The sequence below is a fragment of the Nothobranchius furzeri genome, chromosome 7 (assembly GCF_043380555.1).
Source record: "Nothobranchius furzeri strain GRZ-AD chromosome 7, NfurGRZ-RIMD1, whole genome shotgun sequence".
In the NCBI taxonomy this organism is placed as follows: domain Eukaryota; kingdom Metazoa; phylum Chordata; class Actinopteri; order Cyprinodontiformes; family Nothobranchiidae; genus Nothobranchius; species Nothobranchius furzeri.
The window spans coordinates 72,115,501-72,131,411 of NC_091747.1; the positions used below are offsets into that span (position 1 = coordinate 72,115,501).

General features: G+C 41.2%; 3 protein-coding genes across 4 annotated transcripts in view; 1 reads left to right on the top strand and 2 right to left on the bottom strand.

Moving 5' to 3' along the window:
• The window catches only part of zgc:66455 (uncharacterized), a 21,816-nt gene extending 17,796 nt beyond the window's left edge, over nucleotides 1–4,020 (bottom strand). For both annotated transcript variants that reach the window (XM_070553706.1, XM_015954374.3), the window contains exons 1-3: nucleotides 3,809–4,020; nucleotides 3,708–3,738; nucleotides 1,058–1,671 (exon numbers count right to left, since the gene is read on the bottom strand). In XM_070553706.1, coding sequence (XP_070409807.1) covers nucleotides 1,058–1,671; nucleotides 3,708–3,738; nucleotides 3,809–3,889 — 726 coding nt within the window. In that variant the 5' untranslated portion in view covers nucleotides 3,890–4,020. The remainder of the gene's footprint in view (nucleotides 1–1,057; nucleotides 1,672–3,707; nucleotides 3,739–3,808) is intronic.
• A 2,622-nt stretch (nucleotides 4,021–6,642) lies between these two features.
• Nucleotides 6,643–10,013, bottom strand: b3gnt2a (UDP-GlcNAc:betaGal beta-1,3-N-acetylglucosaminyltransferase 2a). Its single transcript, XM_054751746.2, has one exon. The coding sequence runs from the start codon at nucleotides 9,331–9,333 to the stop codon at nucleotides 8,128–8,130; it is 1,206 nt and encodes a 401-aa protein (XP_054607721.1). The 5' UTR covers nucleotides 9,334–10,013; the 3' UTR covers nucleotides 6,643–8,127.
• A 1,081-nt stretch (nucleotides 10,014–11,094) lies between these two features.
• LOC139070719 (protein FAM133-like) lies at nucleotides 11,095–12,069 on the top strand. Its single transcript, XM_070553453.1, has one exon. It carries the CDS (start codon nucleotides 11,095–11,097, stop codon nucleotides 12,067–12,069), a length of 975 nt encoding a protein of 324 aa, XP_070409554.1.
• The last annotated feature ends 3,842 nt before the right edge of the window (nucleotides 12,070–15,911 follow it).

The following is a 15,911-nucleotide window of genomic DNA, read 5'->3' on the forward strand; positions in this document are numbered from 1 at the left end:
CAGGCAAGAGAGAAAAGTGTTGCAGATCGGGGAAAAGTTCAGGTAACGTTTTAATAAAATAACTGATGTTCTAACAGAAAGCCTTCAGTCCGTTTCTGCAACAGTTATGTGATCACGTCACTTGTGAAATATTTTCCAAAATTTGCAAAACTGCAAACACAAAAGTTAGGAAGTTACTCTATTGAGAATCCTTGTAAAGGATTTAACATAATGTGGTAAATCTCTGACAGATGCCATTCATCCAAAAGTTCTCTGGTCCTCAGTCCCCAACCAGTGGCGGCGCCAGGGGGGTGCCAGGGGGGGCGCTATAGCTACCCCTGGATTAGTCAATGGACCCCCAAGTAAATATTAGATTTTTTTTTTGTTACAATTCAATTTGAATTTAACGTGTGGATGTGATAATATTTAACATACAAAACAAAAACAATCAGTAAATTATCACATAGATAGTAAAAACTTAAACCAAAACAGGAAATTGATGTTAACCTTTGACCTCATTTTCTATCTGCGAATGAGTGAAAGGTAGAGCTAGTGGTAAAATGGATCAGTGTTTGTTGCCCACATTCCCACGGGTTCAGTCAGAAACTAATGAACCTTTGGAAGTGATCTCAGACCCACAAAAACCTACGGATCTGGATGAAGAGAGTCAACCGTCAACCGCCGCTGGAAATGCTAACACTAACGTTAGCTAACCTTGCAACTCTATAGATGTTTTTTTTGTGTGGCTGTATGTGTTTATGATTTCATGGAAAAGTCAGCGATAGTTCATGTGTTTATGATGTTTATTAATGATTATTTCAGGTGTTGTTGAGGTTTTGTGCACACATGTGTGTCTGCTAGTGTTGAAGGTGTTTTAGAGAACAATAAGTACGCATGACCACTTCCTTCATAGCACCCTCAATCAAAAGACTAGCTCCTTCATAGCACCTGCAGAAAAACATTTCTGGAGCCGCCACTGTCCCCAACTCAGTTGCGCTCAAAAATGTGCCTTAAGCGGGATCCTAGAGAAAATGCATAAAGTTTGCTTCAAATCCAAATTATGCCCGGTGACCCTTACCTTTCCCAGGTCTGTCAGCCTCTCGGCACCACCAGTCCCCCAGGGCTGCCTGGCTCTCATGGTTAAATGCTGGTCGTAGTAATCGTATGTCACATCAGAGTTGGCTACTTCTGACTGTTCACTGTTCACAGCCGAGTCAAAGTCACTGAAGTCCATCAGACCAGAAGATAGCTTAGATTCCTTACTTCTCCCCGTGAAGCCTTCTTTGGGGTTGTAGACCACCGGCTGTCCAAAAGCCTGGTAGCGCCCATAGAAGCCCCTGTAAGTAGGCCTGGGCCAGCCTCCGATCAGTAGAACCACGTACAGAGTGTTGGAAGACGACGTGTACTTGGCTTCTTGCCAGCACTTCTGCAGCACCTTGTGGCCTCCTGAATGACCAGCAGGCTCATCTATGTGGATCTGGTCCTGCTTGAGTTCACAGGTCTCATCAGGAGTCAAGTCTTCCAGACGAAGATGGATCCTCTTCCCGGGATCCACCTGGATGGTCCAGTTGCACCACAGAGGAGGATTTGAGCACAGGTAGTCTGGGGAGAAAAACTCTCCGCCGTCGCCCTGAAGGAGCTGGTGGCAGCTCCGCAGGGCAAAGAAAGCGCTGCCGTCCCCCTTCTGTCCATCTGAAGGACACAAAGGAAAAAGTGGACAAGGTTCATTTGGGCCAATTCAAGTTGGGTGTGTTTAAAATCATCTTCTCCAACCATATGGTCTACTTCTCAGTAATGCAATATTGAGCCGGCATCAGGAAGCCTTAGGTCAGACCTTGGCGGTAATGTGGCGCAATCATGTCCTTTTTAGAAAAGATAACAGATAGCGGTATAAAGGGGGTATGGGGGCGGACTCTGCACTAGCGATGGGACAAACGAAGCCCCACTTCGAGGCTTGTATCGAGCAATTAGGGGGCATGTGCATGAAGCCCCACTCCGAGGCTTGATTCACTTTGCAGAAAACCACGACGTGAGTGATCACAGACAAAGCCTCGGTTCTCCTGAGTCACGTGACTGATTCGTTTTCTGTGTCACTTTCAACATAAAAGCTGCCGAACCTCACGGTTGGTTGTTCTAGTTCTCCTCTGGAACGTCTACGCACCACACTCCCCTCCGCTGATGATTGACATAGGAGGCTGATTTAATGTGACATGACCGTGTAGAGAGTAATCACTTTCAAAATTGGAATTAGTACCACAAATGAAAGTGACCTGGGTCGGATTAGGAAAAAAATAAAATTGATCTGTGCTCTTCAGACTCAGGAAAAATTGGATTTGATGCATTTTATCCTGCAGTGACATCCACAGATACAATGTGTGAAGCATTTTAATGCGTTGTAATGTAACTAAGTACCACTAGATGGCGCCACAGCTGATGCGTTTGAGGCCTTGATTCATGGATGGCACAGCAGAGAATGCTTGGAAGCTCTTTGTGAGGCTTCATTAGCACACCGCTACTCTGTGCTGCCACGGACTTCTGTTCAACTTGGACATGACTTGCTTCTTTGAAGCCGTGCTCAATAAGTTGTTTTTTTTTTTGGCAAGCCGCTCAAAGGTATCCGTCCTTCACAGTCCCCATGAACTGCCCAATGATCTGAGCTCTGGCTTTAACGGGGAGAAGCTTCTGACTTGACTATCTCAGCCGATTCTGTTCAAAAGGCGAAACACATTCCCGTGTTTACCTTCATTTTTAGTAACAGTTGCTGGTCAGAGCTCAGCCGTAACCCCCCCATGTGATCCAGACACCATCCTTTGTTGCGCCAAGGCGTAGTCTTCATTCACAAGTCTGGCACTGTGGCAGTATTGCTACAAAGCGTGGCGAGATTGTGCCTCACCACGTCGCCACGGCACATTCATAAAACACACTGTGGCGGGAGTTTTACGCTGATCTGCTGGCATGGTGTCTCTTCTAAAACGGGCTACAGTACACCTCACTTTTCAGCTATTCCAGCAGAAATATGAACTTCAACCTTAACAGCCAAATGGGGTAAAAAAAGGAGGGGTAGAAGATCATAGAGCAAGTTTACATGAATACTCAGACCTTTTCAGATTAGTCATTCGTAACTGGCTTTAATTAAACCAGCTCATTAATCTGGTCAAAATCAGGGGCGTGTCCAGGGAGTGGCCTGGGGTAGCCCATGCCACCCTTGGAATCTGACTGGCCACCCCAGGTGTCACCACACTAATTTACCACAAAAGGCCTTGGGGGTAAAACAAAAAAAGCATAACCATTGGTGCCACCCATGCACAAAATTGTGCCTCACCTGGGCCACCCCATTTTAAAAGATCTGGACACGCCACTGGTCAAAATTAATCTGTGTTTCTCCAAAATGATGGGACTCAACTACTTTTCACAAGAAACACTTCAAAGTTAGCATCTGATGTTTGGTTTGAATCATTCCTGTGATTCGAAGCGTTATTTATTAATCCTTTAATAGCAGCGAAACACCAGTAACTCAAAATGAACGTGGATTTAGTTTTAGAGGTAAAAACATTTAAAATCCAAACTATTAACATGGATATAGTTTATAAGCCCATGTTAGTGTTTTGTTTCATTTTGCTTCTGTCCAATTAAACAGCAGCATGTTAGCCAACTTCACCCATAATGTCCACAGGCCACTCTTAATGTGCAACCGTTACTGATGGTGAGAAAAACCTAGCATTACTCACCTGGAGGCCTGGTGGCACCGCCTGTGCTCCTCTGTGGAGATAAAAGTCAAACGTGAGAAGTGAAGGGTAAAATTAAGAGCAGATCTCTGAGGGGATCTTACCTCTGCATCACACAGATTTCTGAACATCAGCAGAAACACAAGCAACATGCTTGTATAATTTGAGCCGTATTTTTGAGACATTTTTGTCTCCAAATCTTTTCAAGAAAGCTTTTGATAGTAAGAAAAATGAAGAAATCAAGGTAGAACTCTCAGCTTCTGTGAAACTGTTACGCTTCCTGTGTTCTCTGAGCAGGTGAACCTCATCAAGAAGCTGATTGGCTTTCCTTTTGCAGGCTGTTGGCCATGGGCTCAGAGAGCAAGGGACACTCAAGGATTCGTTCTTGTTTCTTTCTCTGCTTCAGAAAGATGTGTTTTACCTTACTGCTTTGTACAGTGATTTTGTGCTAGTGCCATATTATTATTATTATTATTATTATTATTATTGTTTCCCTTGGAGTGTCCTTTAATAACAGCTAAATTGGGGACCCTTCACACTAAAAAATAACTTTGATCGAAAGGTGTAATTAAAATTATATAATATTTCAAACGTCTATTTTTTTCCACTAATTCCATCTGATGCTTCTGTCCTCACCAAACATAGTAAAGTATTAGTGTTTTTGAGATTTAACCCTTTTAGTGCCATTTTTTTTTTAGAAAAATCAATGTCGAAAAAAATAATTAATCCTTTTTTGTGTTTTATGTTCAGAGGACTTGGTTTGGGGGTAAAATATATTTTTTACTGTATTTTTTGTGTAGTGTCAGATATTCAGAAAAACTCGCACTCTGGTCCCTATGCACGAAAAATGCATTTTAGAAAAAGGTATAATAAAAATTATTTCAAAGGTCAAAAATTTTTACAGAAAATTTCATCCTTATCTTCAGTCTTTACCAACATAGTAGAATTTTTGTGGTTTTTTTTTTCAGATTTAACCCCTTAGGTGCCATGTTTTCTAAAAAAAAAAACATAAAAATCTACATTATAAAAAAACAAAAAATGAAAATATTTTTATGTGTAATGTCTGGAGAACCTGTTTTGGGGGTGAATTGTCGGGGCTTTGGAGAGTCACCAACGACCATAAAAATATTTTTTGATTATTTTGTAATTTTTGTATTGTCAGAAATTAGGAAAAACTCACACTAAGGTCCTTTTTTATATTATAATATTATGTATGTGTTTCTATTTTTACATACATTTCATCCTTAGCTTCAGCACTCACTAAACACTCACTTTTACTTAGATTTAACCCATTTACTGCCAGGATTTGAGAACTTGTTTTGCCAGGGCTTTGGAGAGTCACAAATGTACATGAAACTATTTATCGTTTGCTTTGTTTTCTTGTGTAGTGTCAGATATGCAGAAAAACTCTGCACAGAATAATGCTCAAACAAAGTTTTCTGGTACAACAAAGAATTGGTGTGTGTGCATGCATGTGTGTGCAGGGGCGAGACATGATGACCTCGAAGACGGGTCTACCCAGCATGTTTTCAGATACTCCCTATCCCTGTAGATAGATAGATAGATAGATAGATAGATAGATAGATAGATAGATAGATAGATAGATAGATAGATAGATAGATAGATAGATAGATAGATAGATAGATAGATAGATAGATAGATAGATAGATAGATAGATAGATAGATAGATAGATAGATTGATTGATTGATTGATTGATTGATTGATTGATTGATTGATTGATTGATTGATTATAGATAGATGATAGATAGATAGATAGATAGATAGATAGATAGATAGATAGATAGATAGATAGATAGATAGATAGATAGATAGATAGATAGATAGATAGATAGATAGATAGATAGATAGATAGATAGATAGATAGATAGATAGATAGATGGATGGATAGTGTTATAGTTGTCATTTTGAAGGTACCTGACACTGTATGAGCTCAGGTAATCCATTTCAGAATCAAAACCATTACACATTAAACAGGAAATATATGAGAATGTAATAATCATCAGTAGTTAAATGAGTGTAAACCTAAATAATATTTAAGCAGAATGGACCAAGTAACCCCTGATAGGAGGTTAAATGAACAGAAATGAAATGTCAAATATAGGCGTGAAGATTAATGTTTTGTTTATCCTGTTTAACTCTTAACGCCCCCCGATTGGGGACCTCTACGGTATCATGTCCCAAACATCTACAACTGTCCACATTCTCCAAACACAACTAACACCACAATCAAACAGCCCAGATGGGAAACAAGGCCTTTCTGAATTGTATGCATATATATATATATATGTATATATATATATATATATATATATATATATATATATATATATATATATATATATATATATATATATATATATATATACATTAGGGATGTAAGAAAATATCGATATGGCTATATATCGTGATATTTTTTCCAGCAATATTATATTGATATTCAAAAGCCGTGTATCGGAAATATCGATATGGCAATATATCGTGATATTTTTTCCTGCGATTATTACATCGATATTCAAAAGTCGTGTATCTAATTCTTGAAAGAATTTACATGCAAACATTTGTTTATTTTCTTTTCGTTTTGTGCAATTCAATCGCCACCCGCTAGTTGGCAGCAGTGTGCAACGGGTTTTGTTTCCACCATTGAAATGTAAATCCCTCCATCATGGTTCAGATACCTCATGTTAAACATGTTACGTATCAGTTTGGACTGTTTATTGAGCATTCTTACAATAAATTCAGTAAAAAAAAATTGCTTGTAACGTCTGACTGAATGTATCGCAATATATCGTGATATATCGTATCGTATCGCCAGAATTTCACCAATACACATCCCTGATATATATATATATATATATATATATATATATATATATATATATATATATATATATATATAAAGTCATTTACAGATATATATCGGGGTAATATCTGGCTTTTTCATGTAGCAAATTATATTTATCTTGCTTAATTGGAACATAGAACATAGAATTAACAGTTGTAAACTAGTAGCAGCCATAGTTCATATGGGCCAGGTTAGTTTGCGATAAAGTTACAAAACAAAAACAGAATAAGTCATTGGGCCGGGGCTGACTTTGGTGCAGCTCCACCTTTGTGGTTCTGCAGCGAGCACTCTCTCTCCTTTGTGGACGATGCCCATGCATGCCATTCCTCTGCAGTGTGCGCCGTATGGTGTCACGGGAAACGGTCACTCCAGTTAGGCTTTCTACTGCTTTAGCTGACTGCAGTGAACTTGCATGGTGATTTTCTACAACCCTTCTCATCAGAAGACGCTCCTGTAGAGATGTTAACTACGTGGACGTCTCTGTAAGATTGGTTGCACTTCCATCTTTCTTAAATGTTTGGATGACTTCTGCTACAGTATTGTGACTGATACGTAAAGCTTTGCTGGTCTTCTTGTAGCCCTCACCTTCTTGTGTAAATAAATGATTTCCTTTCTCAGATTTTGTGACATTTCTCTTCCATGTGGAGCCGTTGCTGACAGCATGAAACGGGAAGAGCTTTTCTTTAAGTAACGTCCTTTTATAGTCACCTGTCTGCTGGACACCTGTGGTTGAACGCCTGTTAATTAGAATTTTGTTGTCTTAAGTGTGGCTTTTCTCCTAAGACTATAAGTCGGGCGTACTCTTACTCTATATTGTACATGAACTCACTTTGGATTTGTTAGGAAAATCACTTTTTTTTAACAAATCTTGTTTGCAATTAATGGTCCACATTTGTGGGAGTATTTTGTGGTTTGGTGTCTCTTAGAAAATGTTGATTCTGAAAGGAAACCAAACGTTTTCTGACTAATGTAGTTCATATGAAATCTTCTTTAAATCATTTCTGACAGTAAAATCCAGATTTTTCTGAAAATAAAGAAAGAAACAAGTAATTTAAAACAACAATTAATTTAATTTAATTTAATTTAAAATGCCAACGGGAACATTAAGCTCTAAAAATCTTAAAATGAACACAAACACATTTAAAGAGCAAGTCACCCCCAAATAAACTTTTTTTTGCTGATAAACTAAATAAATGAGTGTCTAATCGTGCTGCAGACACGTGTCGTCAATAATTTGGCACTTCAGTGCATCTTAGTTAAAATTTAAATATTCTGCCTAAAACTGGCAGTGTTGTGCCGTTGTCAGGTAAAAACTCTGCACTGTCTTTTAATTTAAATCTGCCACCGCTATTGGCTAAGAAGTATGCTATGATGTAAACTGGTACATTATGATGTCACAATGCTGTCGTGAGCCTGAGTGTGTGTGTATTTGTTAGCGGCTCCGCCCTCTCGGTCTGCCAGGCAACAGCATGTGTTGCATTTTTCAAACATGAAGTGGGAGTGGGGTTAGACTCTGGTAGGGGTTGACTTGCTCTTTAAATAGGGGGTGGGGTGGGGGTTCACTGGCAGTCCAGCTCCGGGCGGACGATCCAGGGCCAGAGCTTCAGCATGTCCTGTGGTGTTCGGTTGTGAACCAGCATCAAGCCTCTGTAGATGCAGGGGTTGCGTCTGAATTTTTCCTCTATGTCAAACGTCCTGAAACCAGAGTGCTTCTCAGGCGCCAGGCCCAGCTTCTTCAGACACATCCCTGTGTACACATCATCGATGGGGTACAAGACCACCTCCTGTGATACGTTGTAAAGGCGTAGCGCCAACTCCCCTGAAAGCAGATAGCCTCCACCCCCGGCGTAGGGCGGGTACTCCCCCACAAACACACTCTCGGGGATGAAATACTTCAGCCGTTTGTCTCTCTGTGGCCCAGCATCACTGATTACATCACCTATGAACAAATCCTTGGCTTTGAACTCAGACAAACCGTCGAGGAAGTCAAGGACTCGCAGAGTGTTTACAAAGACATCATCATCCCCCTTCAGAACATACTGGGCTTGAGGACAGTGTTGGCTAAACCACTCCAGAAAGAGGACCTCTTTGAGGGTGAGGTTAAAGAAAGTGTCCCTGTAGTCCCACTGGAGTAAATCTTTGTGAAAATTCCCCTCGTGGACAAGCATTCCCTGCAGATCTGGAAAACTCTCCACCAACAAAGTGCTGCCAAGCAGGAAGACGGTCACTACTGTCCGATTGGCTAAGATGCCTGCGTGACCCCACGTCTGACGAATGGCCTGCCGGCGGTCAAAGTGTGGGATTAAACTCTTGACCACCAGCAGCAGAAATGGGTTTTCCTGACAGATGTGGGGCTGATTTATCAGCATGGGGTAGGTCCTGCAGTGCATGTGCAGAAGAAAGTCTCGAAACCGCTGCGGCAGTGTGTTGTAGTCCGAGATTTGGGCTGGAACCCTGTAATCTGGTTCACAGATGTCATTTATCCAACCTGGCAACAAACTGGTGGAGTTGCTGGAGAGCGCAGAGTTCATGACTGGGTTGTGAACTACGTCTAGCAGCTGCTGCTCCTTGTTCCAGAAAGATTCACTCAGAAAACGTTGGTGCCAAAACCTCTGGGATGGGATTCGAACCTTCTGCTGACGGCTTTGGCCGGTCCCAAAATTCCACTTCAGGCCCATCAAGACACAGATGAAGATGTTCAGCGTCACAATCACGCAGAGCACCTTTGCTTTCTTGTGGCTCACGGTCATGTTCGCACTCTGCATCTGCGACAGAAACAACAGCAGGAGCCTTCAGCCAACAAAACCAAAACAGCACAAATGAGCAGAAATGGGAACTCTACCTGCAAAGTCACTTACAGAGAAGCCAAAACTTCTAGAAACATTTGGAAACACAATGACAAGCATTTCACCAAACTGAAGAAGAATACGCAGCAGCAGGTCAAAGGCTAGCTTGATGTTCAAATATGTGGTTTCAGTGGTCAGACTGGCAGCATCCTCGTCCTTAATCCTCCCAGAACTGGCAAAGGAACATTTTTTTTCCTCAGTCACTCCTAAATCCCTCCTTCTCATACAAAACAATGACAAGCAGGAATCATATGTTTCCAATTCAGCTGTGCACATGACACCCGGTTAGTGTCGGCCAATGAGCAGTAAGCTCAGATGTCACACAGAAACAGATATTAACACTGTTCAGTTTTGTTAAAAAAAAAGAAAAGTAGCCTAGATGCTCATGTACTGTATCATGTACCGTCATGGACGTAATTTTGGGGGGGGGGGACAGGAGGGACATGTCCCCCCCACTTTTTCCAAAGTCAAGGTTTGACCCCTGCATTTTTACCATCCAAAAACAATATTACGTCATATTAAATGGACACTGGTTGAGCTCTAGGACCAAGCAGAAAACAACTGTTTGTGTTGAAGCCTGTTTCCCATTAGAGCATACTGTAAAGATTCAACCCCCCCCCCCCCCCCCCACTCCGTGTCCCCCCCACTTCTAAAGTGAAAATTACGTCCATGTGTACTGTATTAGAACATGGCTCATAATGGTTTATTGTTGGGCGCTGTTGAAAAAGTCCTTTGTTAGACAATGCTGCCATCTAGTGGTGGTTTTGTACTACAAGCACCACCGGAACGTTAACTACTGCCTTGAGTTCCTGATTACAGTTTTTCCAAGTTGCTTTGGTGCATTTCTCACTACAGAATTAAGCTTTACACAACAGTTAGTTCAACCTCCACAACATGTCGTGGTTTTGGCACGACCTAGTGGCGGTTGCCTTTGGACATGAAGCAGAGTTGAGTAAGTCCAAATATCTTAAGAATGGTCATTTTTGACGTGCTTTCATCATATATGTCATAATTAACTATACTTGTACAGGCTGAATAGTCATTGTTCATACAACTGTAGCGTTATGAATATGCCATTTCTGCCCTTAACAGCTGCCCTTTGACACAGTGACAGTGTGCATACGTTGCCAAGGTCGTGCGCCTGCTTTTGGTGTTTACATTCAAGCAAAGAAGACAGAAGAAGGACGAAGAATGCTTTTCATTAGTTAATCAAAGAACTTTATTTCTAATAAAGCTAATCAAAACAACTGTTGGTCAATAATAATCAGGTGACCGATCTGTGAAATCACAATGTTATGATTTATGTGTTTAATGAATAACAGGACTTGGGCTAACTAAGCTAGACATTCTGATCCACATAAGGTAAACACATGACACATTGATCACTCATCCAATCAGAACTTCCTTTCTGTTGCGTGGCAGAGATCTGTGGTGTTTAGTTAATCTGTCCACTCCGATTCGCTAAGAACCATAAACATCTAAGCTTAATAAAACAGAACAACGCCATTTTAATACAGTTCCATCAAGTTTCAACGTAGTTCCAACGTGAGTTCAACCAGCTCAGTAGGATAGTTAGTGAAGAGGACGATGACGTGGAACGCCAGACCACTCGACACCAACCACCTGTGAGCTCCGATAAAGAGAACAAATCCCAGAACCATTCACGCCAAAACGGGAGAAATGTGGAAAAATGTCTCCACGGGGACTCAAAGAAAAAAAGTTACGTTTCTCCTTCAAAACGCCAAGACAAACAAAAATCCGCCTCAGCTAAAGGAACTGGATGGTGCAAGTTCAGAAGATGTCAGCGATTCTTCAACAAGGTTCAACCTGCAGAGGAAAGGAGTGAAAGAGAAGGAAATAGAAAATCACGACTCCAGTGATGCATCTGACTTTGAAACAAAGAGGCCAACGGGAAACAAAAATAAACGGCTTCGCTGCAGCACCTCTGCTTCAAAGAGTTCTGGGCAGGAGTACAAACCCAGCAGGAAAGTGAGGAGGAAACGCTCCACTGGATCTTCAGACGAAGAGTCGGAACATTCTGACGACCTTTCAAACGGACGGCCCAGACTCCGAGCTCTACCGGAAAAGGAATGCATCACTGACAACTCTCTTTCTGAGGAAGACTCCGCTCCAGCAGCCCAGCGTAGACAGAGAAATGGAAACAAGAGAGTCTTAGAACCACGGGAAGTGCAGTACAACACGAGAACATCTAAGAAAACTTCTCCAGGTGAGGCCAGGAATCCGCTCTCCTCTAAGAGGAAACGCATTTACACCTCAGATTCTGAGGAAGAGGAGGATGGAGACGGGGATCCGGTAAAACAGAACAATAAACACAGCAGGTCAAACTCTAACACACTCTGTAAGGAAATCCAAAAAAGACCCGTGACGACGAAGGCAGCAGCTCTTCATCTGGCTCCAGTCAGGAGGAGGAGGAAGAATATGAGGCAGCCAAAGCCTAAAAGAAGGAAAAGCTACAGCAGCAGTCAACACAGCTCCGACTCAGAGAAGGAGCAGTTGTCTTCAGCCTCTGAAAACTTCTTTTCCAGCTCAGGGTCCCACAGCAGTCCAAAGAGGAGAGCTCGAGCAGGGATTGGTGACAGGGCCGCAGGCCGCCAGCTCAGGCGGCGCCACCAGAGAGCCGCATCCAACAAATAGATAGACAGCGATGCGGTACGAGTCAGCATCAGGAACCGCGGGAAGCAGACGGTGAATTACCGGGTCTGGGAATGACGGGTGAAGCCGCTGCAGCCGTCATTCCCAGACCCGGTGGGTGTTCGCTGAAGAGGTTAAGGACACGACGTTATGGTAGCAGCACTGGAGTCCTCGATACAACGCTGTGAATCTGTTTCATTCAGGGATATTTATATTTTCTATGAAAAACATGTTTATAGATGTTAAACACGTTCGAGCATTTGAACTGCTGGTTTTCATACAGACATGAGCAGAACACCCCCCACCCCCTACCGCTCGTTGCAGTTTGAGCGGCAGAACAGCCGCTCCGGGGAAATCTCGTCTGTTTAATCAAGCGTACTGCTGGCTTGCACTAAGGAACACTGTCATGAGGTATTTAATACACTAGTTTTGCATTAGAAACTCAGGGGTCAGCTAAGTTCACTGTTGTCTTGAGACGTGCAGTTTTAGAGCGAAGGGAATGGTGAGAAACGCTTTCAGACGGGCGCGTCTGGGTCTGAGCACGCGGCCTGGAACGAACATGACTGCAGCACACTTAAATCCACACTTAAAGCTTGACTGTATTGTGAGATATGAGCCAAATAAACGGAAACAAATTCTCTTCCCCACACATTTTCTTCCTCTTCTTTTGTCGATCTGTTTGTAAATGGTAAATGGCGTGTATTTGATATAGCGCCTGCTAGAGTCCTGGAACCCCCCAAGGCGCTTTACAACACAATCAGTCATTCACCCATTCACACACCCATTCACACACTGGTGGGGATGAGCTACGATGTAGCCACAGCTGCCCTGGGGCGCACTGACAGAGGCGAGGCTGCCGAGCACTGGCGCCACCGGTCCCTCCGACAACCACCAGCAGGCAATGTGGGTTAAGTGTCTTGCCCAAGGACACAATGACAACGACAGACTGAGCGGGACTCGAACCTGCGACCTTCCGATTACGGGGCGAGCACTTAACTCCTGTGCCACTGTCGTTGTATTCAAGTGCGTTACGTAAATATGTGGTCAAGAGTGAAATTGTCTAAATAGCTTGACGATCAGTCTGTAACAGTGTTTATTTAAATGTAGAGGGGCTTTTGTTACGTTTCTCTGATAAAAAAAGTTTTATTTTTATATATTTTTTGTCATGTCATAATTTGGTAAGTTTTTTTTTTGCCAAGTACAAATAACCAAAAGTACTTTAAACAAAATACTGATTTATCATATTGGGAAGACCTTTCTATTGTTTTGTGTTACTTTCAGCGTTAAATTCTTTTCCAGAGTTGACTTAAACTTGTTGCCAGTCATGGGTTGTTTTTGTTTGAAGTTTCTAAAAATAGTCACTTAATGACTATTATCCTCCATGTTTTTTTCATGCTACACCTTTATTAAAACAGTGACAATAAAACTATTGATTCAATGTGATTGTGGAGTGCAATGAATGACTTGCTCCTTCTGCTAATATAGATGAACTCGAGGTGCTTTCTGTGCCGGTCTGAATGTCACCCATGTGAACTGGAGATGCTTTGATTGTAATGTTAAGAAAAAATGTTGCAATAAATTTGGACGGTTTTAGGAGCATCTTTTGTTGCTCCTCAAGGCCTCGAAACACAGCTGTGTTTTAGTTTTACTTTTAAGCTAAAAAACAAACATTAATAATAATTCAGACCTGGTTCTGGTCCTCAACATTCCCTATCCACCATGTTTTAGTTGTTTCCATGCTCCTAAACATGAGTTGCATCTTTGCAAGAACTGTTTTCAAAAGTTATTCAGTAGAAAATATTGAGAAATGTGTCAGCGTGTGACACAAACACATCAAAATATTATTTTTAATGACGGGTTTTATGTTGCAGATGTTTTTTTTAATCACTTTTGCCAGTCAGACAAGATTTGGCCAGCCAGTTGTAATACCACCAAATAGCCACAAGAGGGAGTACGGTATACTCATGCCTTCTCCAACTTACCCGTGAAATGCGGTTCAAGCACTATTATAGTGACACTCTATCTTACATAAAATTGATTAGTGGATCACTAAACAAAAAAGCGTTAAAAACTATAACTATTTGCACCACCTATAATTTATTTGGATGTGTGTAACATTTCTGTAGTGCACCCCCGGCACATGTTTCATCTTCTTTGTTCAATTTTGTATACAATTTGTTTGTGTACTTATCACCTTGTTCAATAAAGTTTTGAAAAAAAAAACACCCGTGAAACGCGGAAGCACGGACCGACAACCTGTTGCTATACTGTAAACAAGTGCGAAACGTCGTAACACGCTGCGGTAGGAATATTCGACAAGCAAGCAGGGATAGACAGAACACCGAACATAGATTAAAAGCCATACAAATTTGGAAGTTATTTGAAAAATTTAACTTAGATAATTGCTAACAATTTCTTTCCCTTCCCCATTTATTCTGTGATTGTGCTCTGTAATCTTAAAATTTGAACACTTTTTTAGCACTTTGCCCCTTTGTTTGTTTTGTACTTTTGTGCTTTATTTCTATGATATGTACACGATACCCAGTTTTATTAAAAATAAATAAATTAATAAAAAAAAACACCGGACATAAATTAAGGTCTGCCAGCGTCCGCGTCAGTTTACGTTTACGTCCGTCTACGACGTCGACGTCTGTGCGGTTGAACTTTGGAAGCAAGGGTGTAGTAGTGTTGTGATCACGTCATCAAAGACATCGTGACGTCACAAAGGAGTTACGTCCTCTCGAGTGATCAACTCATATCACTTTATAAGAGACAGGCGAAGGTTCAGTACCTGAAATAAATTATATTCTTTGGAGACAAGTTGTGAAGACAGAAGATTTAAAATGGATTCAGGTGTTAGCAAAGAGGACGTCACAAAAGCATTTGTGAGTGAACTTTTGATGGAAACAATTGAATATGCAGCAGCACTGTTGTCTCAGCATTGTTCAGAAACAACCAAGGAGAAAATCTATGATTATTATTTTGACTTAATCTGGGATGCAGTAAAGACTAAACTACATGAGTTCTCTATTACCCCAGACAATTTTGACAAAACCTTCATTAGGACTTTCCGTGGCATTCGCTACACCATTGTCTGCAGTGAAGGACACTTATTGAACGCTTTGTTGGAGAAATGCCCAGTAATGAATAATGAATTTATTCAAATGTTTTTACGACAGCTGGAGAAACACTGTGTAAAATCTGGTATCAGAAAGTTCTTTTCAGTTATAGGGACAGCCGTATCGAACGCTTTTAAGAGAAAATCGACAAAAATGCATCGCTCTGAATCTGTGGAGCTAGACCAGGATTCAGTCTCCTCTATGCAGATGGAAAATCAGGAAACCCAGGAGGAGGAGGGGGCGATGGAAAACCAAAAAGATGTCATAACACTTTCTCAAGTAAGAGACTATACACAATATTTGTTTGAGATTGGTGGACAGAGCAGTGATGAGATGAACGATTTTCCTAAAATTTATGTCGCTAACTATATACGCAAAATGGTTCATTGGCCTGCTAAATTATTTAGATTGTCACCTGAGGTAGAAGAAGGCTTATGCAAGTATCATTTTGGCAATGTCTGGGCTGCGGTGGAAGAAGAATGGAAGAGAAATCCTATGGACGAAAACCGTTTGAGAAAATTTGTCCTAAAATGTATGAAGGGGTCTACATTTACGTTTTTAAAAAGAATATTCACAGAAAGATCTGATTTCTTAGAGGAATTAGAAACAATAACACGCGACATCTCTATGCCTGAAGAACTCACATGTGAAAAAATAGTTTCTAACATCATAGGATTTCTTGAAAATTCACTCATTTCACATGATGTGAATTTAGTTTCAAACAAC